Genomic DNA, 21,893 nt, shown 5'->3' on the forward strand with positions numbered 1-21,893 from the left:
CATAAATGTTTGGGCTCATAAACAAACTGGAAAAATCCCTCTCCAGATCTGAGGGAATTTCAGATATTTATAATGAAATCAGTTCTGAGCTCCTGTGAACCAGATGAAGCTCCAGACCAGGAAACACTGGAGGAAGGAAGGAAACAACCTGATGACTTATTAGAATTACTCTTAAACCCCCAGTTTGTTTCTTCAGTTTTATTTCTAATTACTTCAAATGTTTTCTGATGTAAATTTGTTTGACTTCAAAACAATTTGAAAGGATTCATTTTCAGGGAGATACTCTGGTTTTAATTGGGACTATAAACATTTGTATGCAGCTTTTAGAGGGATTTGCCCTGACCAATATGGCGGCGGCACTATCCGCAGTCAACTAAATGCATGAAGTAAACTGTAGAATCCGGAAATGATTTACATTTTACGGTTTTAAGCAGCTGAACCGGTTTTCTATGTTATATGCATTAATTAAATAATTTAAACTATTAGAATTTTGAGAACTTTGCTTTGGAAGGGAGACGGAAATGACGTCTTTCCTTTTAAGTTGCCATATTCACCGCCCTTTTTATTAAAAGACGCTAACAGGCGCTGTTTGTTTCATATTCAGAGTCTAAAGTTATTTATTCCGAATAATCTGAGTTAAAATGTATTCAGCTCTCTGTTTGAAAACCAACCCGCCTCTTTTATTAAATGATGTTTTCCGACCTTTTTAATTTCTGTCACGTGATCTAGCAACGCGGTCACCATGGTGACACTGGCTTCGTTGAAAATGGCCGCCGCAGGGTTAGAGCTCAGGCTGGACCAGGTGAGTTCTGATTGATTCCGGTGGCACTTTTCAATCAGAACATTGAAGATGTTCGCTGATGAAGCTCTGGACTCTGTGAGGGTGGAGTCAGTGTGGAGGAGGTCCCAGCAGGGGGCGCAAGAGTCGGTAAGAGTTCAAGCCAGGTTGGAAAAGGTGTCCTGAGCAGATGTTTACCTGCTGAGGCTAGCTTCATCGTTCCTCTTCCTCCTCGTCTGTTTGTTCCAGAGAAGCTGCCAGACCTCAGCCGTTCACAGCGACCATGCAGGAGTCCAGACCAGGTTCAGAGCCTCCAGGTTCACCCAGACAGAACCGCAGGAGCAGATAAACCAGCAGGAAGACTTTAATGGTCCTGATCCACCAGGTTTGATGGACTTCCTGAAGCGAGTCGAAGACCTGCTCATCAAGGAGCTGGTGAAGAACTCCAGAAGCCATGCTTTTGATGGTTTCCAGTCAAACTGGGAGGAACGCAGCCAACATGTAAGTGCAAATAAAACTATTGACTCAGAAAGGTCCAACATGCGTCATTAACAGAATTACGGAAGCCGTGAAAGCCGAGTTAAAAATAATAATATATAATTTATACATATTTATTTAGAAGATTAATTATGTGACAAGCAATGATGAGGTGATGACCTGACAGCAGCTTTAAGGCCCTTTGTTCCAACCTTGGTCCCAGTAAGGAGCAGTCATGGTGGGCAGCTGATATCCTGGATCTAGACTGTAGTTGATTCTGTATAAACATGAATATTAAAAGCTTGGTATGATAACATAACATGACCAAGACACAGTCTGATGAAGATGATGCTCAGGGTTCTCCATAATGTTCTTCATTTTATGAAGAATCCTTCTTTCCACAATGATCTTCAGAGGTTCCAGAGGAGTCTCCAGAACAGAACCAGCCTTTTTTATCAGCTTGTTGAGCTTTTTTAAGTCCCTGGTTCTGATGCTGCTTCCCCAGCAGATGAAGGTAGAAGAGATCAGATTCTCCACAACAGACGTATAGAAGATATGCAGCATCTTGCTGGAAACATTGAAGGACCTAAGCTTCCTCAAGAAGTACAGTCTGCTCTGTCCCTTCTTGTAGATGGCTTCACAGTTGCATCTCCACTCTAGTCTGTTGTCCAGGTGAACATCGAGGTATTTATACTCCTCCACCACCTCCACTTCTTCTACCATGATGGAAATAGTTTTTGACTTATTCCCGTTTCTCTTAAAATCTACAATCATCTCCTTTGTTTTAGTCACGTTCAAAATGAGATGATTGTCTCCACACCATGCCACAAAGAGGTCCACCACCTTCCTGTACTCAGCTTCTTGTCCATCTCTGATCCACCAACAACTGCAGAATCATCCGAGTATTTCTGCAGAAGAGGTGCTGCAGAATCCCACAGAGCTGCTCTGCACAGACCTTCAGGACTCTAGGGTTGACATGATCTGGACCTGCAGCCTTATTCCTATTCAGTCTCTCCAGTTGTCTCTTCACCTGACTTCTTGAGACACACAGGTGGAAGGTGGAGGCAAATGGATCTTCAGCATCTTCTGATTTGGTTGAAGACAAACATGTAGAAGCAGAAGGTCCATGGCTGAGGTGGAAGATACAACATTTGAGGTGTGACAGGAAAGCTGTGGGTCAAAGGAGGGTGGGATGTCTGCTTGTGAGCAGGAGAGGAGGATGCTGATCTTTTTTCTGAACAGAACCTATAGAAGAATGTGGCCAGGTCATTGGTTCTGAAGCAGTTGGTCAGATTTCAAACATCACTCCATCAGAATTTTTTTTGCTCGCCTCCCCTGAAATAGAGGAAAATAATTTAGAAATACTTTAATCTAGATTTTTTTTTATACTTGAAGATAACTTCTAGTGTCACGAAGAAAGGAAAATGTGGTCAGAAGTTTTTATTTAACTTGTCCTTCAGGGCTTCCGTACCGTCTGTTATCCCAGTTAGAAATGTATTCCACACAAGAAATAAACCGCCAAGGACTGGGTTGCTATAGTAACTCCCACCTTGGGAGCTGGAGCTCATGTTCTCCAACAAGGATTTAGGACCAGCAATCCGTCACTTTTTGAGAACTATAAGACGGGTCCATAAACATCTTGATCTGTGAGAGTCAGAACCTTCTGGAAGTTCTTATGGGTCTGCAGTGTTTTCTGTAGAAGTTCTGACAGGTTAAACAAAACCTTCAGGTCCAGTTTCTCCAAAACCATTCAGAGGTGAAATCTACTGGGAGTGGGCGTGTCTCTCTGCACTCTGGGCTCTGATTGGTCAGAAGACTGATGGTCCTACAGCAGAGGGAGACACTGGCTGGAACAGACAGGAACACCTACAACTGGATGGAGAACCTGGACACGAAGCTGTCATAATGGAAGGTTGGATCAAAAAGGTTCTAAATATTTCATTGGGTCAGAACCATCATCATAACACTCTAAGCTGAATATGTTATGGGAAAATCTTGAAAAACCATTAAAGTTAAACTGTGATTGTGGAAAAACTGGAAAAGGGATCAGAATGACAGCTGGGTCAGGTAAAGTCCAACTTCCTGAGACCTGCTTAAACTTTGAATGACGGTTCTGATAAAGATGGCTGAGATATCAAGGTCCAAACAGGACTGGGTTGTTCCCTACTTTTAACAGAATCCCAGTCTAGGATGTGGTTCTGGTAGGATGCAGCATTCCCAAAGATCTTGGCTCAGGGCTCCAGATTGATCTTCATGTTGATGTTATGAGAGGAAAACTGTGATGTCATATTTGCAGGTTTCACATCTCCACAGCCTTCAGAATCCCAGCGCCCAGGAACAAGGTCTGCATGTGACTGGTGTGTCCTGGAGCTGCACAGGTTCAGTCGTCGCCTGCTCTTACGGTCGGTACGTTACTGTCCCACCTGATGGACGCAAACACATCATTCCCGTTTCTGCTAGCTGAAGCCTTCATGAAGATGTGTCCTCTAGAACCTGAATCAGTTTACAGAAATCTATTTGAGATCAATTCATTCACAGCCTGGATCCCCGACCCCCCAGAAGGTTTTCCCATTCTTTGTAAAACAAGAATGATTTCTGTGAATTTAGGACTGAACTTTGACTAGGCCATTCTAACACATACAGGTCCTTCTCAAAATATTAGCATATTGTGATAAAGTTCATTATTTTCCATAATGTCATGATGAAAATTTAACATTCATATATTTTAGATTCATTGCACACTAACTGAAATATTTCAGGTCTTTTATTGTCTTAATACGGATGATTTTGGCATACAGCTCATGGAAACCCAAAATTCCTATCTCACAAAATTAGCATATTTCATCCGACCAATAAAAGAAAAGTGTTTTTAATACAAAAAACGTCAACCTTCAAATAATCATGTACAGTTATGCACTCAATACTTGGTCGGGAATCCTTTTGCAGAAATGACTGCTTCAATGCGGCGTGGCATGGAGGCAATCAGCCTGTGGCACTGCTGAGGTCTTATGGAGGCCCAGGATGCTTCGATAGCGGCCTTTAGCTCATCCAGAGTGTTGGGTCTTGAGTCTCTCAACGTTCTCTTCACAATATCCCACAGATTCTCTATGGGGTTCAGGTCAGGAGAGTTGGCAGGCCAATTGAACACAGTGATACCATGGTCAGTAAACCATTTACCAGTGGTTTTGGCACTGTGAGCAGGTGCCAGGTCGTGCTGAAAAATGAAATCTTCATCTCCATAAAGCTTTTCAGCAGATGGAAGCATGAAGTGCTCCAAAATCTCCTGATAGCTAGCTGCATTGACCCTGCCCTTGATAAAACACAGTGGACCAACACCAGCAGCTGACACGGCACCCCAGACCATCACTGACTGTGGGTACTTGACACTGGACTTCTGGCATTTTGGCATTTCCTTCTCCCCAGTCTTCCTCCAGACTCTGGCACCTTGATTTCCGAATGACATGCAGAATTTGCTTTCATCCAAAAAAAGTACTTTGGACCACTGAGCAACAGTCCAGTGCTGCTTCTCTGTAGCCCAGGTCAGGCGCTTCTGCCGCTGTTTCTGGTTCAAAAGTGGCTTGACCTGGGGAATGCGGCACCTGTAGCCCATTTCCTGCACACGCCTGTGCACGGTGGCTCTGGATGTTTCTACTCCAGACTCAGTCCACTGCTTCCGCAGGTCCCCCAAGGTCTGGAATCGGCCCTTCTCCACAATCTTCCTCAGGGTCCGGTCACCTCTTCTCGTTGTGCAGCGTTTTCTGCCACACTTTTTCCTTCCCACAGACTTCCCACTGAGGTGCCTTGATACAGCACTCTGGGAACAGCCTATTCGTTCAGAAATGTCTTTCTGTGTCTTACCCTCTTGCTTGAGGGTGTCAATAGTGGCCTTCTGGACAGCAGTCAGGTCGGCAGTCTTACCCATGATTGGGGTTTTGAGTGATGAACCAGGCTGGGAGTTTTAAAGGCCTCAGGAATCTTTTGCAGGTGTTTAGAGTTAACTCGTTGATTCAGATGATTAGGTTCATAGCTCGTTTAGAGACCCTTTTAATGATATGCTAATTTTGTGAGATAGGAATTTTGGGTTTTCATGAGCTGTATGCCAAAATCATCCGTATTAAGACAATAAAAGACCTGAAATATTTCAGTTAGTGTGCAATGAATGTAAAATATATGAATGTTAAATTTTCATCATGACATTATGGAAAATAATGAACTTTATCACAATATGCTAATATTTTGAGAAGGACCTGTAAATATGCTTTGACAGAACCACTTCTGACCAGCTTCTCTGTCCCACAGCATGATGCTGCCCCTGCCTTGTTTCTCAGGGGGGAGGATGTGTTCAGGGTTAAAATCCTGCGGTTCTGTCTCATACGATCCCAGAAGTTTGGGGTTAAAATGTGAAAAAACTGAGGGGTGTGAATACTTTAGGAAGGAGCTGTAAGTCCCGGTAGCTCAGAGATCCGACTGGACCAACAGATTCTGCTGAGAGTGGCTCATATTTGACTTTTGACTAAACTTTATTAACTCAGAATTCTCTTGACGTTTTTCCATCTTAAATCTTTAGGTGACTAAAACCAGAATTCAGAACCGCTTAGACCCATTTGCCTCCATGTTCTTGTATGTATGCCCTGAACAGGACCGATGATGGAGACTGGAGCAACGAGAAGTCCTGCGTTTGTTTGTGGAACTTGGACCGTCGCAGTCTGAGGTCCAAACAAGCAGATCTGGTTCTGGATGTTCCTGCAGCTGTTACATCTGTATGCTGCCACCCGAAGCAGCCCGCTCTGATCGCAGGTCCACAGAACCACCCTGACCCGTCAAACAGCTGCTGGGCCCAGCTCAGAACTAACCGGACTGTGTTTGTAATCCTGCAGGAGGACTGTACAACGGAGAGGTGGTGGTCTGGGATACCAGTCGGACTCAGGATCCGGTTCTGGCCCAAACTGGAATGTCAGCAGACAGCCACAGAGAGCCCGTATATCAGGTGGGTGCCAATTTTTTTTGTTTTTAAAAACATAAAATGCCATCAGAAAAAAGGCCCGCCAAGGTCCGGCTCGGCTTTGTTCTAACAGAACCCGCCCATCGAGGTTCAATTTGGTTTTATTCAAACAGAACCTGTGCAGAAAGACACTTTGTTCCTCCGGAGTCCTGACAGACCCGGTACCAGCAGTACTCAGGCTGTAGGGTCAGCATCCCAGGTCCATCCTGGATGTGTGGATGAAGATCTAAAAGCTGAATGGAGATCCAGGTCCTTATGTCTGCAGAGATGAGTCTCCTCCATCACGTTGACCCAATGTGGACTTTATTCCGGTCTGAACTGGGAGATGATTGAGCAAAGAGGGAACTCCAGAATCATGTTTCTAAACGGACACTGGTCCAAACCCACAACCCCGTGGAACACCAGAACTTGTACTGGTGTTTATGCATCTGTAATGTCATGTTTATGTGAGGAATAATGTGGTATCGGTCCGATTCTGTTCGTGGTGTTCTCAGGTGGCCTGGGTTCCCCTGCAGAAAAAAGGGGACTTCGGAGTGCTGAGTTCTAGTTCTGGAGGAGGAGTTCTTCTCTGGCTGGTGGATTCAGACCAGGGCAGAATGGTTCTGAACGCTGCATACGCTTTTGTTCGACAGCAGGTTCCCCACAGCAGCAGTCTGAAGGTAAGCTCCAGAACCGAACCGTACCTTTGATTAAACTCTACAGTTTCAAACAGGAAACAGAACCCTGTCTGAAACATCTTAGGTTTATCTCTTTTCCTGGGTGGACACTGTTTTGGTACTGAACATCAGATCCAGAAGTTCCTGGAGGTCTTCTAGGGTTACATTTTGAACTTAGGCAACTTTTTCCCCGTTTTAGTTCGGGCTGCACTGAGAAACCTGACCGGTACCGACCAATTTTCTGCTCGATCGGTCCTCACCAGAGACCAGCTGGTCAAAGGGATTGGCTGATGACCCGATGACGTGGATTTTTAGTCCGTCACTTAAAAACTCCGACCTGGTTCAGGGTTCAGTGAACGCGGAACACTTAAATCTACCTGACTGTGCTGAGAACCACTTCAGTCATGAAGTTGTTACTGAGCGAAGAGAACTTTCAGTATCAGTGAGGTCTTTAAGAGAAGACATGTCAGCTGATGATGCTGAGGCAGAGCGAGAGAGAGCAAGACTTTCAGCAGATAACAGGACGGGTTAATAAAGCCTTCGTCTGTCAAAACGTTCTAGATTTAGAAAGTTGGGTTGAAGGTCTGTATTCTCAGTGCCTCGCTAATCACTACTAGAAGCTGAAGTCATGATAGAAAATAATTTTCAGAGCTTCATATCTGATCTGGTTTTTAAGAGATTAATTAGTATCTGCTCCAGTCGATACAACAGGTCAGAGGTCAACGAAAACCAGAGTTCAGGAATAGGCCACAGCCTTCTGATTGGATCGGTTGCAAATCACTATTGGATCGTGCCTGATTAAACCCGGTGGTTTGGTTCTCCCTATAGATCCGTGGCAGCAGCACCGTGGGGGTCACCACCTTGGCTTTGTCTCCGTGGGACTCCGACACGTTCCTGGTCGGGTCCGAGGGCGGCCTGCTGCTCCGATGCTCCTTCTCCTCCCAGACTCCAGCCGCAGTGGCCCCTGAAGGCCGGAGCGTGTCTCCAAGAGCCCCGGCGGTGTTCTCGTTCAGGCCTTCCAGCGGTCCGGTTCACTCGGTGCACTGCTCGCCGTTCCACAGGTGCCAACTCCGCCTGGATCAAACAGAATCCGTTCAGGTGATTTTCTCTGATGGCGACTCGTCTCTGCAGGAATCTGTTCGTCAGTGCCGGAACCGACGGCATGGTCCACGTCCACTCGATGCTGCAGGCTGACCCGCTGCTCTCAGTCAGGGTGTCGGACTGGTACGTGTTCCAGGTGCAGTGGTCCCCCAGCAGGCCGCTGGTGTTTGCAGCCGCCACCGGACAAGGTAATACAAACCATGACCAGCAGGTTGGAAACAAACCCAAATAATTCCTGACTGAACTATGTTCTCTAGGTGAGGTCCAGATCTTTGACCTGGCCCGCAAGTCGCTCAGACCTGCCGCCACCATCCAGGATGGGGGTCCGGATCAGACCGCGACCTGCTTGGCCTTCAACGGTCCAAACCCTCGGCTCCTGGCGGTGGGAAAATCAGATGGGACGGTTGGAATTTGGCAGCTGAGCTCGGTTCTGACGGAGCAGAGTCCGACAGAGAGCTTCCAGCTGGAGCAGATAGCCAATCAGGTTGCAGAGTGAAGGTTTCTGTTCTGGTCTAACTGGGAAATGAAATAAAGGCAGGAGGTTTCCAGTTGTAACCAGTAGCGTTTATTGAAGCACACAGTTTAAAAGCAGAAGTTTCACTACGAGCAGATAAATACGGTTCTAGTGTCAAACATGCATCAGCAGGTGTGTTAAGGTGTGAGGAAAACGCATCCTGATTGGTCTCTGGGGAAGGGGGCGGGATCAGCTGACGAAGAGCGAGCGGGTGAACTCCACGAAGTCGAACGCTGACGGCAGCTCGCGGCCCTTGCTGTCCAGGTACGGCTTCATGTGCGACAGGCAGTAGTCCGCCTGCTCCTTGGTCAGGTTCTGGAAGGAAGAACAGGACCGTGAGACCAGCATGAAGACCAGAACTGAATCCAGACAGAGCAGAGAACCAGACCCACCTGGTACAGCTCCTCCTTAGTGACGTAGGGTTTATTCTCGGCACTCAGGGCCCGGAAGGCGCTCTCGATCTCCTCGCTGGACTTGACGTTCTCCGTCTCACGGCTGATCATGAAGGCCATGTACTCCTGCAGCGACACGTTCCCGTCCCTGCAAACAGAACCTCCTCAGTCAGGAAGCAGATCCAAAACAATCTGAGCTGAGCTCTGCCCCGAAATGATCCCCACCTGTTGGGATCCACCGTGTCGAGGATGGCCTCAAACTCCGGATCCGGTTCTCCTTCCTCCACCATGGGCAGGTCGTAGCCCAGCGAGCGCAGACACGACTTGAACTCCTGGTGGTTCAGGCGACCCGACTTCTCCTTGTCGAAGTGCCTGGATCAAACAAGAAGAAGTTAGGATTTATCCCGGTGGGAACACAGAAACATCCCGTTCTGGTTCCGGCAGCTTACTTGAACATCATGCTGAACTCCTTCAGCGCCTCCTCGGTGACTCCGGTTGTGTTTCTGGACCAGGAAGTAAAGACGGATCAGCGTTGCTTCTGCACATTATCAGAATTTACCTTCCTGATGAACATGCTTACTGTACCTGGCCTGGATCTGCTGCTCCAGGTTGTGCTGCATCCTCATTCCCAGTTGGTCCAGTTGGTCCCACTGCTGAGCCAGGCCCACGGTGCTGTGCTCGGTGTACTTGTTGTCCAGAATCAGCGCTTCCTCCATGGCTGCTCCCAGATCCTCGATCTTCTTCAGCTGGCTGCGCATGGCCCGGATCTCCTGGTGTTTACGCTGCAGAGACACGTTCGGGTAAAAGCCCGTGTTCCCGGGGTGAAAACGGTTCTGTCTTAAGTGCCCGTCCAGTCATCATGGACCGGTTCGGTTTGGGCTTTTAATCATTTATTTGAACTTGGTGGAAAAAATAAGCAGCAAACATCAGAGGACTGGAAAAGTAACCTCACATCCTGCACCCTACCTGCAGCCATCAGCAAGCTTCTACCATTGTTCTGGATCATACTGGACTCCCCTGGCAGAACCGGTTCAGTCCGTTTAAACTGGTTGGTTTCGTGCACAGATTCAGCTTCAATCGGTCCAGAAATGTTGAGGTCAGAGCTTTGGGAAGGATGTTCCAGACGGATGATGTCTGCTTCCTTTTCTCAGTCCAAACCAGTTCTGACGTGTTTTTGGGATCGTTGTCCGACTGGAACACCCAACTGGGTCCAAGCTTCAACCATCCAGCTGTTGGTTTGAGGGGAGGTTCAAGAAGCTGGAGATAATTCTCCTCCATTATTCCTCCACTGACAGCTCCGCAGCATGATGCTGCCACTACCATGCTAGACAGCTGGAACAGTTCTCTCAGGTTTCTAAGCCTCACCTCGACTCCTTCAAACATTCTTCTCATCATTGTGTCAAAACAGCTCCATCTTCATCTTCTCATCACATTCCTCTCCAGAAGACATTTGGCTCCTCCATGTGGACATCTGGAGAATTCAGTCCAGCCTGAAGGTGCTGAACTTGCAGCAGGAGGTTCTGCCTTGGTTGGAAGTCCTTGTTGGCTTCACCAAAAAAGTGCCGCTGGTCCTCCAGCAGATTTCATGGTCGCATAAAATGAAGATCAAACGGTTTGGACACATTGATGAGAAGAATGAAGTTGAGGCTTTCCAACCTGAGAGAACTGTTCCGTCTAGCATGGTAGTGGCAGCATCATGCTGGGGAGTTATCAGTGGTGTGCTGCATAAAGTGGATGATATGATGAAGGAGGAGGACTACCTCCATATTCTTCAACCTCACTTGAAACCAACAGCTGGATGCTGAAGCTTGGACCCAGTTGGGTGTTCCAGCAGGACTATGAACACATCAGAACTGGGTTTGGACTGGAAAAAGGAGGCTGACATAAACCTTCAGGAACATCTGTCCCAAAGCTGCGACCTCAACATTGTTGGACATTTCTGGACCGATTAAAGCTGAAACCAACCAGTTTTACTGGACCCGACCGGTTCTGGCAGGAGAGTCCAGTTTACTCCAGAACAATGTCAGAAGCTTGTGGTCCAGGTGGAGTTCTTTGCTAGGAGAGGTATGTATATATTTGAGCCTATGTTGATTAATGCGACACTGATGTTCATGAAGTCTAGACGGAGGCTTCGGATCAGAACTGGATCATCAGTTTTACCTTTGTGGCCTCCAGCTGTGACTCCAGAGTTCCAGATTCTTCCACCATGCAGGACCTGAAACCAGCGAGAGAAGAGATCAGAACCAGCAGGAGAACATCGTCCCTCCTTTACTTCTAAACTACTTCCAGTCCAAACATCTACTGAGAATCCATGCAGGGTTAGAACTACGGCACACAGGGAGGAACGTTAGCAGGTTGGAATATGATGGGAAGTTCTGCCCAGAACTCCGGATCCAAACCATCATTTAGAGGCGTCTGGATCAGCAGTTCTCCAGGCTTCCTGAAGGAGCTAAAGTCCAAAGAAAACTTGAAAAAACATTCAGGAAGCCTGGAGAGCTTCTGATCCGGACCAGTTAATTAAATGAGGACTGGATCAGAAGGTCACTGCAGGTTCTGTCTGAGGAACCGACAGGAACCAGGCTGGAGATCATTTCTTCAGGGTTTTTAATCATCCTGAGTGGGAGTGGGGGGTTAGTTAGCTGGAAGGTGCTGAGCAGTTTTAGGCCCAACACGGTGGTTTTAGACTGAACTGAGTGGATCAGAACACATTGAGGAAACCAGAACCAGGCTGAAAGAGGTCAACCTTCCAGAAAGATCATCAGCAACTTGGTACTGATACACACAGATAACCCGACGGTACGCTATGCTATCAGAGAGAGGAAGAGGAGGAGGAAACATCAACACAGAAGCTGAGGGAGATCATCTTCATCATCATCACACATTTATAATGAAGAAAGATATTAACCCGTCCAGAAGATACGTCCTGATCAACAGCAACAAGGAAGCAGCCGAGGCAGCAGGAGGAGAGAGAGAGAGACACAGGACAGTTAATGTCATGACAACAGAACCGGATCAGAACCGATCCATTACTCTGATCATTTCTCAGATATCTGCTCAAACTGATCAAAAGCTAGAAAAGATCTCAATAAATTACGATATGATCAATAAGTGATGTTGATTATTGTGGCTTCAATCATCACCGACTGTAGAACCTTCCCACACAAGAGTGGAGCGCTTCTAAACCCTTCCTCCAGATACTTTTTCCTTCCATTCAACTTTCCTGTGATACACCTGGATACAGAACTCTGAACACATCACTCTTTAGCAATGATGTTTGTGGGTTAAAATCCTTTTTTATTGTTCTGATGTGATATAATCTGCTGAGAAACTGAATTTAGTATTTTTTATGGAAAACTTTATCACCAAATAAATCCATTTCCAACTTTTTCTGAGTTCAGTTACTGAAATAAAAAATGATTTCCACTTTATTCTAGTTTATTAGGAAGCATAAACTGGTGACCTAACAGCAGCAGCTTGAAGCAGAAATAAAACTCTGATCCTCCCCAGAAGATCAGTCGAACAGGGATGGAACGGTTCAGGACGGGTCTCGGTTCTGGCCGTTATTACTGTTCAGTTCAGCACAGGCCCAAAAGCCCGTCAGCTTTGTTTGACTGAGAAGATGTTGGATCTGCAACAGGTTGTCATGGTGACCATATGGCATTGAGCTGCTGTCTGTGCAGGAAGTTCTCCGCAGCTTCATCAGTAAATCTGCTGCAGAAACATGTGTGACATGTTGGCTCATCTTCGTCACTAAAGGAAGTCAGAACCGGGATGGAGAGAAGAACCTCTGCTCCCAGCAGCCCTGCAGTGCAACGACTAATGGAACCAAAGCTGGAGCTGAAGCACTGAGATGTTTCAGAGCTGGAAGGATGATCTGAAAAGTGTGGCGTGTATTTAAATTTAGGCTCCGCCCTCACTCCTACACCTCTATATAAAACGCCGCCCAGTCATTGGCTTTGCTTAATTAGTTCATGGTTGTAATTTGACAAAATGTGGAGCAGCTGAGGAGGTGTGAATACTTTAACAGGACTGGACCTCCGTCAGCGTAGCCTGTGCTGCTAACAGCCGTTAGCAGGCCACTCGGAACCACTGGCGTGCCGATGAAGCTTCATGAAGCATTCGGGCCTTCGTGGCCCGGAAACACTGATCAACAGACACGTTTAAACTCAGGCGCCACCTAGTGGTTGCAGGACATATGGCACAGTCCAGCTTCCCGCTCCAACGCTGCCTGACTTCTCCAGAACCGGATCATCCGGCCCATCACCACTGGGTTCCAAACTCATAGAAGCCAGCAGCACCTGTTCCTGATGTCAGCTCCAGTTTGGACCAGCAGTTCTCCTCTTTGAGCTGGTTCTGATGAAGCAGAGAGCTTTGTGCTTACACAACTCCAGTCTTTAATAGCTTCATTAGTTCTTACTTACAACCAGAACCGCCATCCAAACCGTTCCAGCCCCACCACAGAGATGATTCAGAGTTTTAACTTTGGACCAGAACCAGGCTCTGGTGTGACCCGCCTCCTACCTGGTCTCCTGCAGCCACTGGTGGAAGGCGTTGGCGTGCTGAGCGAACTCCTGACGCAGCTTGTCGTTCTCCTCCTGCCTCCTCTGCTCTTTCTGCAGCTCCAGCTCTCTCTCCTGCAGAGAACCAAAACCATCATTCTGATGCTGATCCGGTTCCTCCTGAACAAACTGCTGAGTGGTTCTATGCTCAGACCTTGATGATCTTCTGCAGGTTTCTCCATGTCTCCTCCAGAGCCTCCATAGTGAACCAAGTGTAGGGGTTGGACACCACCTGGTAGCTCTTGATCTGCTGGTCCAGCTCGGCCAGCTGGTTGAAGTCGGCCTGAGCCGAGCTCAGCGACGAGCGGAACGCTTCATGAGCCTCACGGAGCGCCCGGATCTCCTCAAGGGAGTTGCACCTCACCGGATCGGTCAGATCCTCCTCTGCATTCTCAAACCAGCTGTTGAAGGCCGAGGCCTTCTTGGCGAAGGTCAGGAAGAGGTCCTCGACCTGTGGAGGACAGAACCTGAAGGTTAAACTGACTGGATCACCTCAGGGTTTTTAGGAGACATTCCAACTCCTCTCTCTGAGCTCCCACCTTCCTGAAGTGCTCCTGAGCTTCCAGGAGCTTCTTCTTGCGAGCAGTGGAGTTGGACAGCAGCTGGTTCCAGCGTTTGATCAGAGCGGCGTGCCGCGCTTCGATGGCTTTGGACTGCACGTGTTTGGCAGCGAGGAGCTGGTCCTTCAGAGCTGTGATGTTGGTGATTCCTTCCTGCTGGAAGGCCTGCAGACCAGCGTCAAAGGTCTCCTGCAGAGGGAGGAGGAGCAGAGGTGTCACAGAAGAACCAGAGGTCCTGCTGCAGGGGGATGGAGAGGAGGATCTGGAAGAGGACCAACCTGTTTGGTGAGCAGAGTCTGCACCGAGGAAAGATCTCTGCCGTAGTCGTCGGTCTTCAGGCTGTTCTCCTTCTCACCTGGACAGACAGACATTTAAAACCCATTCAGACCAGTTTCTGGAACGGACCGGTTTCCTGAGAGGCTCAACATGAACGTTCAGAGAGGAGACCAGCATCTCCTCCACCTGAACCAGACCAGATTCAAGGCCTGGAGATATTCCTGCCAGAACCAGGAAATAAACAGGTTTCTGGCCACTTTTACACATTAGCCACGCCCACTTTACCTCTCTAGCCAATCCCACAACAGTTGCTGGACACCCCACCAGAGAAAGGTTCTGGTGGGGTGGTTCTACAGGCCTGTGCTACGTACCGATCCAGGACTCCACCACGTCGGCCTTCCAGTTGAACTGCAAGAACGCCGAGTTCTCGTCCAGCTTGGCTTTCCTCTGAGCCGCCGCCCTCTCCAGCTCCGACACCTTCCCCCTCAGAGCAGCCATCTTGGCGCTGATGTTGTCCACATGATGGTTATTCTGATGGGAACAAAGCGGAGTTAGGGTCTCCAACGGCCCTCATCCTGCAGAAGAACTGCTTTAAACTGGTTTATTCTGGTTTTTATGGGCGAACCTTCTTGATGAGATCCTCTCCGTTCGCACAGACGTCGTTGACTCGGTCCCGATGGACGGTGAAGTCCGTTTCAAACGCTTCGTGTTTCTTCAGCAGGCCCTGAGGAGAAAAACAGCGCGTTTTAGTTGTGAAACATCTTCGTACTGGGACCAGCATGGGACCAGGAAGTCACCTGCACAGCGGCCAGCGTGTCTCCGTAGTCCTCGCTTCCAACCAGATTCAACTTCTCATTGATCCAAGCTTCTTCTTCCTCCACATTAGCCACAAACTGCTGGTATTCCAGCGACTCCTCCAGCCTCTTCCCCCTGAAACACCAAACAAACATCTTCACACTCGTTCCCTGACGTTCCCGGCATCAGATCCGGTTCTCCGGATCAGGAAGTCTGACCTGGCTCCAGATAAATCCTTCAGCTCCTTCCAGTGGTCGACGAACTGGGCCAGCCTCTGTTGGATCTCCTCCTGACCGATGGTGTTGTCATCGGACAGCTTCTTCCCAGTGTCCAGCACAGACTGAGGAAAAACATGTTCTAAAGTCAGGAAGAGCAGCTCTGTGTGTCCCGGGTTGATCCCAGGATCAGGTGATCCTACCTGGATGGCCGGCTCATGCGCTCCCAGCTCAGCTTCCAGCCTCTTATGCTTCTTCCTCAGATTCTGAACTCCCGTCAAATCACGTCCGTAATCTTCCGATCCAACCAGTAACTTCTTCTCCCTGAGAGGATTCAGAGCAGAGGTCACCTAAAGGTAACAAAGGTCCACCTGAGGAGCAGCGGCGGGAGGTCTTACTTGATCCAGGACTCCTCGTCGTCCAGGTCCCGGAAGAACTGGTGCAGGCGGTGCGACTCGTTGAGCTTGGCGCGGCGGCCGGCTGCCATGCTCTTGATCTTGGCAAAGCGAGCGTTGACGGCGTCGCGTTTGTCCTTCACCTGCGAGGTGTCAAAGGCGTTGCTGGTCATCAGGCTGTCGGCCTGACCATTCAGGTCCTTCAGACGGTCCTGCAGGAGAAAAATAACACGGCTCAGAGAGAATTCTTCGCTGGGATCATGAGATGGTTCTGATTCTGGTGCAGCATACCTCATGAGCAGAGATGTCGGCTTCCAGCAGCTGATGTTTCTTCAGCAGGTTGTTGACTGAAGCCAGATCTTTGCCGTAATCCTCGGAGGCCAGAAGAGCTTCAACCTGAGGAGCAGGAGCAGCACCACCATCAGGATGTTTGTCGGAACGTTAACCACGTTCCTCAGTGTTCCTGCCCGGATCAGAGCCTCACCTCAGACAGCCAGAAGTCAAAGTCCTTGATGCCGGTGTTGAAGTTCTGCTGCTTGTTGGCTTCCTTCAGCTTCTGGCTCTTCTCTGCAGATTTGTTGACGAGGAACTGCCACTGCTCATCCAGAGCGCTGAGCCGAGCCTGAAGAACACACAACGGGTTGAACATTTAGAATCATATCAGGTGGGATTGGTCCAGACTGGGTTCTGGATGACTGAGATCTCTGCAGCTCTCCGTCTCTGTTGGCTTCTAACGTGATCTGAACATTCAAATGGAAGAACAGCATCCAAGATGCTTCCGAACATCTGGAATGAAATCATTTAAATATTAATACATATTGTCTACATCGCTTCATTTCTGGCTCAGTTCTGGTCAGAGGAACAAACAGCGCCCCCTAGCTTCAGAGGAGGAGATGCTACCTTCAGTGTCAGATAATGTTGTGTCTGGATTCACGTTGTCAGAACCAAAGACCAAACAGGAAATTAAATCAGCTTTTTTTCCTGTTACTAGTGTGAAAATAATCTGAAACAAATATTTTAATAATCTTACAGAATTCTTCCTGTTTGCTACTTTAATGTAAAGAAATGACTTTATGGATTCATTCATCCAGCATTAATATTTCTAAAAAATAATCCAGTTTCTCCTGGAAAGTTGCTGATTATTGGAGAAACGGTTTGATCCATAAAATCTGGCGCTCAGAGTTACCATTTTCTTCCCATCGTGCTCCAGTTTTTAATCTGCTCGGCGCTAAACCCAAACCCTCCTTTAGTTTACTGATTCTGACTCCCGACTCATCCCATCCATCAACCCAATGGTACTTTTAGGATTCTGGACAAACCTGATAATGTTCTCTCAATTGGTTCTGACTGATGACCATCCCCAAGCACTTCCTGTTGAGGGTGGAAGTTGAAGCTTCTGACTGGATGGATGGATGGATGATGGATGGAGAGATGGATGGATGGATGGAGAGATGGATGGAGGGAGGGAGGGATGGATGGATGGATGGAGAGATGGATGGAGGGAGGGATGGAGAGATGGATGGATGGAGAGATGGATGGATGGAGAGATGGATGATGGATGGAGAGATGGATGGATGGAGAGATGGATGATGGATGGATGGATGGATGGAGAGATGGATGGAGGGAGGGAGGGATGGATGGATGGAGGGAGGGATGGATGGATGATGGATGGAGAGATGGATGATGGATGGAGAGATGGATGGATGGAGAGATGGATGATGGATGGATGGATGGATGGATGGAGAGATGGATGGATGATGGATGGATGGAGAGATGGATGGAGGGAGGGAGGGAGGGAGGGATGGATGGATGGAGAGATGGATGGATGGAGAGATGGATGGATGGAGAGATGGATGATGGATGGAGAGATGGATGGATGGAGAGATGGATGATGGATGGATGGATGGATGGAGAGATGGATGGAGGGAGGGAGGGATGGATGGATGGAGGGATGGATGGATGGAGAGATGGATGATGGATGGAGAGATGGATGGATGGAGAGATGGATGATGGATGGATGGATGGATGGATGGAGAGATGGATGGAGGGAGGGAGGGATGGATGGATGGAGGGAGGGATGGATGGATGATGGATGGAGAGATGGATGATGGATGGAGAGATGGATGGAGAGATGGATGGAGGGAGGGAGGGATGGATGGATGATGGATGGAGAGATGGATGATGGATGGAGAGATGGATGATGGATGGAGAGATGGATGGAGGGAGGGAGGGATGGATGGATGATGGATGGAGAGATGGATGATGGATGGAGAGATGGATGATGGATGGAGAGATGGATGGAGGGAGGGAGGGATGGATGGATGATGGATGGAGAGATGGATGATGGATGGAGAGATGGATGATGGATGGACAGATGGATGGAGAGATGGATGGAGGGAGGGAGGGATGGATGGATGGAGGGAGGGATGGATGGATGGAGAGATGGATGGAGGGAGGGATGGATGGATGGAGAGATGGATGGATGGATGGAGAGATGGATGGAGAGATGGATGGATGGATGGATGGAGAGATGGATGGACAGATGGATGGAGAGATGGATGGAGGGAGGGAGGGATGGATGGATGATGGATGGAGAGATGGATGATGGATGGAGAGATGGATGATGGATGGACAGATGGATGGAGAGATGGATGGAGGGAGGGATGGATGGATGGATGGAGAGATGGATGGAGGGAGGGATGGATGGATGGATGGAGAGATGGATGGATGGATGGAGAGATGGATGGATGGATGGAGAGATGGATGGATGATGGATGGATGGAGTGGGAATTGTTTCTCTTCTCCTACCTCTGCAGTAGGGATGAGTTCTTATCTTATTTATTGTTTCATTCTGTGGAAATGAGAACTTCGACTCAGACTGGACTTTATTAAACCTGGAATCCAGCGCTTTGTTTGGGTCGACCTTAGAGTCTCGTGCAGTTAGAACCAATGTCAGGTCAGATCCAGAACCTCCTGCAGACGTGTTGAGGTTACCTTGACGGCGTCCTCGCTGCCGGCGCACGCTCCTCTCTGGATCAGGGAGTTCCCGGTGTCGATGACTCCTTTGATCCGGTCGGCGTTGGCGTGCAGCTCGGCCTCAAACGCCTGATGTTTCTGATGTTTGCTCTGAGGGAACGGACACACAGGGTCAGAACATCTGCTCCTCATGTTCTCATGAGGCTTCACCAGTAGGTAGACACTCATGGACTTTAACGGGACGTCATTATTGACAGAGAGACATTTATGGACACAGAACAGACAAAAAACATCTGCAGCAGAACTGATGTTTGAGCCAAAACACAGAGAGAGTCGCTTTAAGCTGCTTCCGGTTCAGATCCAATTGGACTCGTGTCCCGGTTAGGGCTGCACGATATATTTTTGATGAAGATCGCCATGACGATATAGAGTAAGATTAATCCTTCATCACAAAGTCCCACCACACTGAAGACTCATCCAGACGGACATTACTGCAGAAAGATTGTTGGGACCACATCCAAAACCGTTGTGGTTGGATTTCTGGCTCCGACTGCGATCCAACACACCGTGCAGCTCCAGTCCAGATCCAGATCCAGATCCAGATCCACTGTATTTACATGTGTCCAAAGGTCTGAGTTGGACAGTCTGGGACAAAATACTTTAAAGCGTTTCCAGAGATCCGTCAGCAGAAGGTTTCCGAGCTTTTCTCTGGACCGGGCTGAAACCGAGGTAAAAAGCAGCTAAAAGTCGAAAGAAAAACTCAGAAAGACCTTCAGAAGCCTGGAGAACGACTGGTCAAGAACATCTGGATGTGGACCTGGTCTGAAACCTCTGAAGCAGCTTTAAAGATGACTCTCCTCCATGAAACCAAAGATTAAAATGAAAGCAGCACCAACTATCTTCAATGAACAGAACCAAACCTTAAACATAAAAATGAGCGTGAATTAAAACAACTAAAGTCAGCTGATGGAGGACAAACGCTCGGACCTAAGATGTTTCTACACAAAAAGCCAAACGAGGACACATGGAGGACCGTCTGCTTGTTAGTGAGTCGACACACAACTTAAACTTACCAGCAGCTTGGACAGCTAGAGAGGATAGAAGAGTGAGAGAAGGATTCAGATCGGATCATAGGGAGAACTCGAGAGGAACCATGAGAGGAAACCCATCAGAGGACCAACCTGGATGTTGGTGGGATCCTTGTAGGACTCATCAGTGGCAGTCTGCAGTTTCTCACTGATCCAGGCCTCGATCTCGTCAACGTCCCGGCTGAACTGCTGCAAGGTCTGGGACTCTCCCAGTTTGGACCGCTTCTCGATCATCTGGGCCTTCAGCCGGCGCCACCTGGAAAACATCCCGACCTCTCATTTTAAATTCCCAAACATTACGGTTGGAGTTGAACTCAGCTTCACCAATCTGCAGAAATCACCAAGTTATGGATCAGATTCCAGAAAAATGGATCCTGATCCAGAACCACCTGCAATAATTGTTCTGGTTTCTGCTGAAATCCAACCCTGAAGCAGATGTGCATCAACGAATCTGCTGCAGACATATAAAGGAAGCTAGAACCTACCTCTGGAAGATTTAGACTTTTACTTTGAAGAGAATGTATGAGCTTTATTTTGAAAAATAATACATTTATTCCCTATGTCTGATTTAGCTTCATTAGTAAAGTTAAACCAGCTTTATTATTATCTAACCTGGACAGATGTGGGACTTTTATTTTGAAGAGTATCTTTTATTTTGAAGTACCAACATAATTCATTTATTATGACAGGTTTAGGTCTGGAAGTAATAAGAAACTGACTTTTGAAATACAGAAACTTTTAATGTGAAGAGTATCTGTTAGCTTTTATTTTGAAAGTCTTAGTTATGCAACCTGTTGATTGTTGGTGTCCCATCAGGAGCTTGAAACGGACTCCTGTACTGATCCACCAGGGGACTTCTGCTTGGTTAGCATAGAAGATGAGATGTTGTGGAGATAGCTGCAGCGTATGAAGACTACCTGCCTTCCCAGCGCTCCGGAGGGATCTGACAGGAAACTAGAATCTCTACAGCGATGAAGGACACGCTGGTGAAAGACCGCAAATTATCCTACTGAAGCCTGGAGGTTGAAGGTCGTATCCATGTAAACCGCAGGTGCTGAGAAGCTTATTCTACAATAAAGAGACGACATGGGGCGTGGTTATTGGCCAACTACGTCGTCATGGTAACCCAGGTTCAGGTGTTTACTGTGGTGTCTCATTATTAGTATTTCCATTTATCGGTTCTGACCCAAGTGGACCGATTAAAAACCCTGATAGAAGGTCAATTAATAAATAGAAAAGGCAATAATAAGTAACCTCCTCCCTGCTGATACTATTTATTATAACAGCTCCTCTCAGACTGAGGAGAACACAGAAAGTTTCATGGTGGGTCTGAAACGACACCTGGGCCGGGTCGGACTCCGACGTCTCCGTCCCACAACAACCAACACTACCAGAGGTTTGAAAGTTTCCTGGGAACAGGCTGGTAGAGAAGCTGCTCCTCACCTGTCGAGGACCTCGTTGCGGCGGTTGAAGATCTCAGGTTTGGCGTAATGATCGGCTCCGATCAGCTGATCAGCGAAGGACTGCAGAGCGGCGATCTTCTCCTCCTGCAGCAGGTTTATAGCAGGTTAAACTCCTGAACTGGATCAGGGACGAGCTTTAGGGACTATCTCACTGACCTGAACGTTGATGGCCTTGTCAAAGTCCTCGTGCTTCTTGATGAGAGCCTCCACGCTGTCCAGGGAGTCGCCCTTATCGTCGCTGGCCAGGAACGCTTCCCGAGCCGCCATCCAGTTCTCGGCCTGCTCACAGTCCCTGCTGAAGAGCTGTGGAAGGAGGACCGATGGAGTCAGAAGGTTCAAACTGTTTCACACCCATCAGTAGCAACTGGAGGTGGTTTGGTTACCTGGAGCTCCAGGCACTGGTCCAGCATCATGCGCCGCTGAACCCAGGCCTTCTCCAGGTCGGCTCGCTCCCGGTCCAGAGCCTCCAGCTTCTGCTGGATCTCAGGACTGGCATAATGACCCCGGGCTAGCAGCTGCTGTCCGAACTGCTCGAAGGCCTGGAAGGTCCCGGCCCGAGCGTCGATCTCCGTCCGGTGTTCCTGGAAGCCGGATATTCAGTCAGATAAGCAACGACCTGCAGTTTGTCCAGAAACAGGAGAAGAAC

At 48.2% G+C, this 21,893-nt stretch overlaps 2 protein-coding genes across 7 annotated transcripts in view; one reads left to right on the forward strand and one right to left on the reverse strand.

Annotated features, from left to right (window-relative positions):
* Positions 1-615: 615 nt before the first annotated feature.
* Positions 616-8,569, forward strand: dync2i2 (dynein 2 intermediate chain 2). The gene is made up of 9 exons (XM_047371843.1): positions 616-928; positions 1,028-1,279; positions 3,552-3,661; positions 5,895-6,052; positions 6,133-6,242; positions 6,752-6,916; positions 7,742-7,974; positions 8,045-8,202; positions 8,272-8,569. The coding sequence occupies exons 1-9, from the start codon at positions 851-853 to the stop codon at positions 8,508-8,510; spliced, it is 1,503 nt and encodes a 500-aa protein (XP_047227799.1). The 5' UTR covers positions 616-850; the 3' UTR covers positions 8,511-8,569.
* Positions 8,557-21,893, reverse strand: part of sptan1 (spectrin alpha, non-erythrocytic 1) — a 36,674-nt gene continuing 23,337 nt past the window's right edge. For 3 of the 6 annotated variants that reach the window (XM_047371797.1, XM_047371801.1, XM_047371800.1), the window contains 25 exons: positions 21,631-21,828; positions 21,404-21,550; positions 21,228-21,331; positions 19,878-20,040; positions 19,770-19,784; positions 18,715-18,846; positions 16,205-16,342; positions 16,012-16,116; positions 15,724-15,932; positions 15,529-15,649; positions 15,329-15,450; positions 15,113-15,245; positions 14,941-15,039; positions 14,687-14,846; positions 14,318-14,394; positions 14,019-14,228; positions 13,634-13,930; positions 13,442-13,554; positions 11,826-11,843; positions 11,081-11,135; positions 9,506-9,702; positions 9,370-9,423; positions 9,146-9,292; positions 8,921-9,068; positions 8,557-8,843 (listed from right to left, as the gene is read on the reverse strand). In XM_047371797.1, coding sequence (XP_047227753.1) covers positions 8,718-8,843; positions 8,921-9,068; positions 9,146-9,292; positions 9,370-9,423; positions 9,506-9,702; positions 11,081-11,135; positions 11,826-11,843; positions 13,442-13,554; positions 13,634-13,930; positions 14,019-14,228; positions 14,318-14,394; positions 14,687-14,846; positions 14,941-15,039; positions 15,113-15,245; positions 15,329-15,450; positions 15,529-15,649; positions 15,724-15,932; positions 16,012-16,116; positions 16,205-16,342; positions 18,715-18,846; positions 19,770-19,784; positions 19,878-20,040; positions 21,228-21,331; positions 21,404-21,550; positions 21,631-21,828 — 3,288 coding nt within the window. In that variant the 3' untranslated portion in view covers positions 8,557-8,717. The remainder of the gene's footprint in view (positions 8,844-8,920; positions 9,069-9,145; positions 9,293-9,369; positions 9,424-9,505; positions 9,703-11,080; positions 11,136-11,825; positions 11,844-13,441; positions 13,555-13,633; positions 13,931-14,018; positions 14,229-14,317; positions 14,395-14,686; positions 14,847-14,940; positions 15,040-15,112; positions 15,246-15,328; positions 15,451-15,528; positions 15,650-15,723; positions 15,933-16,011; positions 16,117-16,204; positions 16,343-18,714; positions 18,847-19,769; positions 19,785-19,877; positions 20,041-21,227; positions 21,332-21,403; positions 21,551-21,630; positions 21,829-21,893) is intronic. The other 3 variants (XM_047371802.1, XM_047371798.1, XM_047371799.1) reach the window with 2 other exon arrangements.

Source organism: Girardinichthys multiradiatus, chromosome 8 (genome assembly GCF_021462225.1).
Source record: "Girardinichthys multiradiatus isolate DD_20200921_A chromosome 8, DD_fGirMul_XY1, whole genome shotgun sequence".
In the NCBI taxonomy this organism is placed as follows: Eukaryota; Metazoa; Chordata; class Actinopteri; order Cyprinodontiformes; family Goodeidae; genus Girardinichthys; species Girardinichthys multiradiatus.

Bases quoted from the DNA above. Each gene is read 5' to 3' on its own strand.
- dync2i2 (XM_047371843.1), top strand. From the start codon at position 851: ATGTTCGCTGATGAAGCTCTGGACTCTGTGAGGGTGGAGTCAGTGTGG. The intron at 3,662-5,894 runs GTACGTTACTGT...TGCCCTGAACAG, and splicing joins GTCGCCTGCTCTTACGGTCG to GACCGATGATGGAGACTGGA. The intron at 6,053-6,132 runs GTCCACAGAACC...GTAATCCTGCAG, and splicing joins GCAGCCCGCTCTGATCGCAG to GAGGACTGTACAACGGAGAG.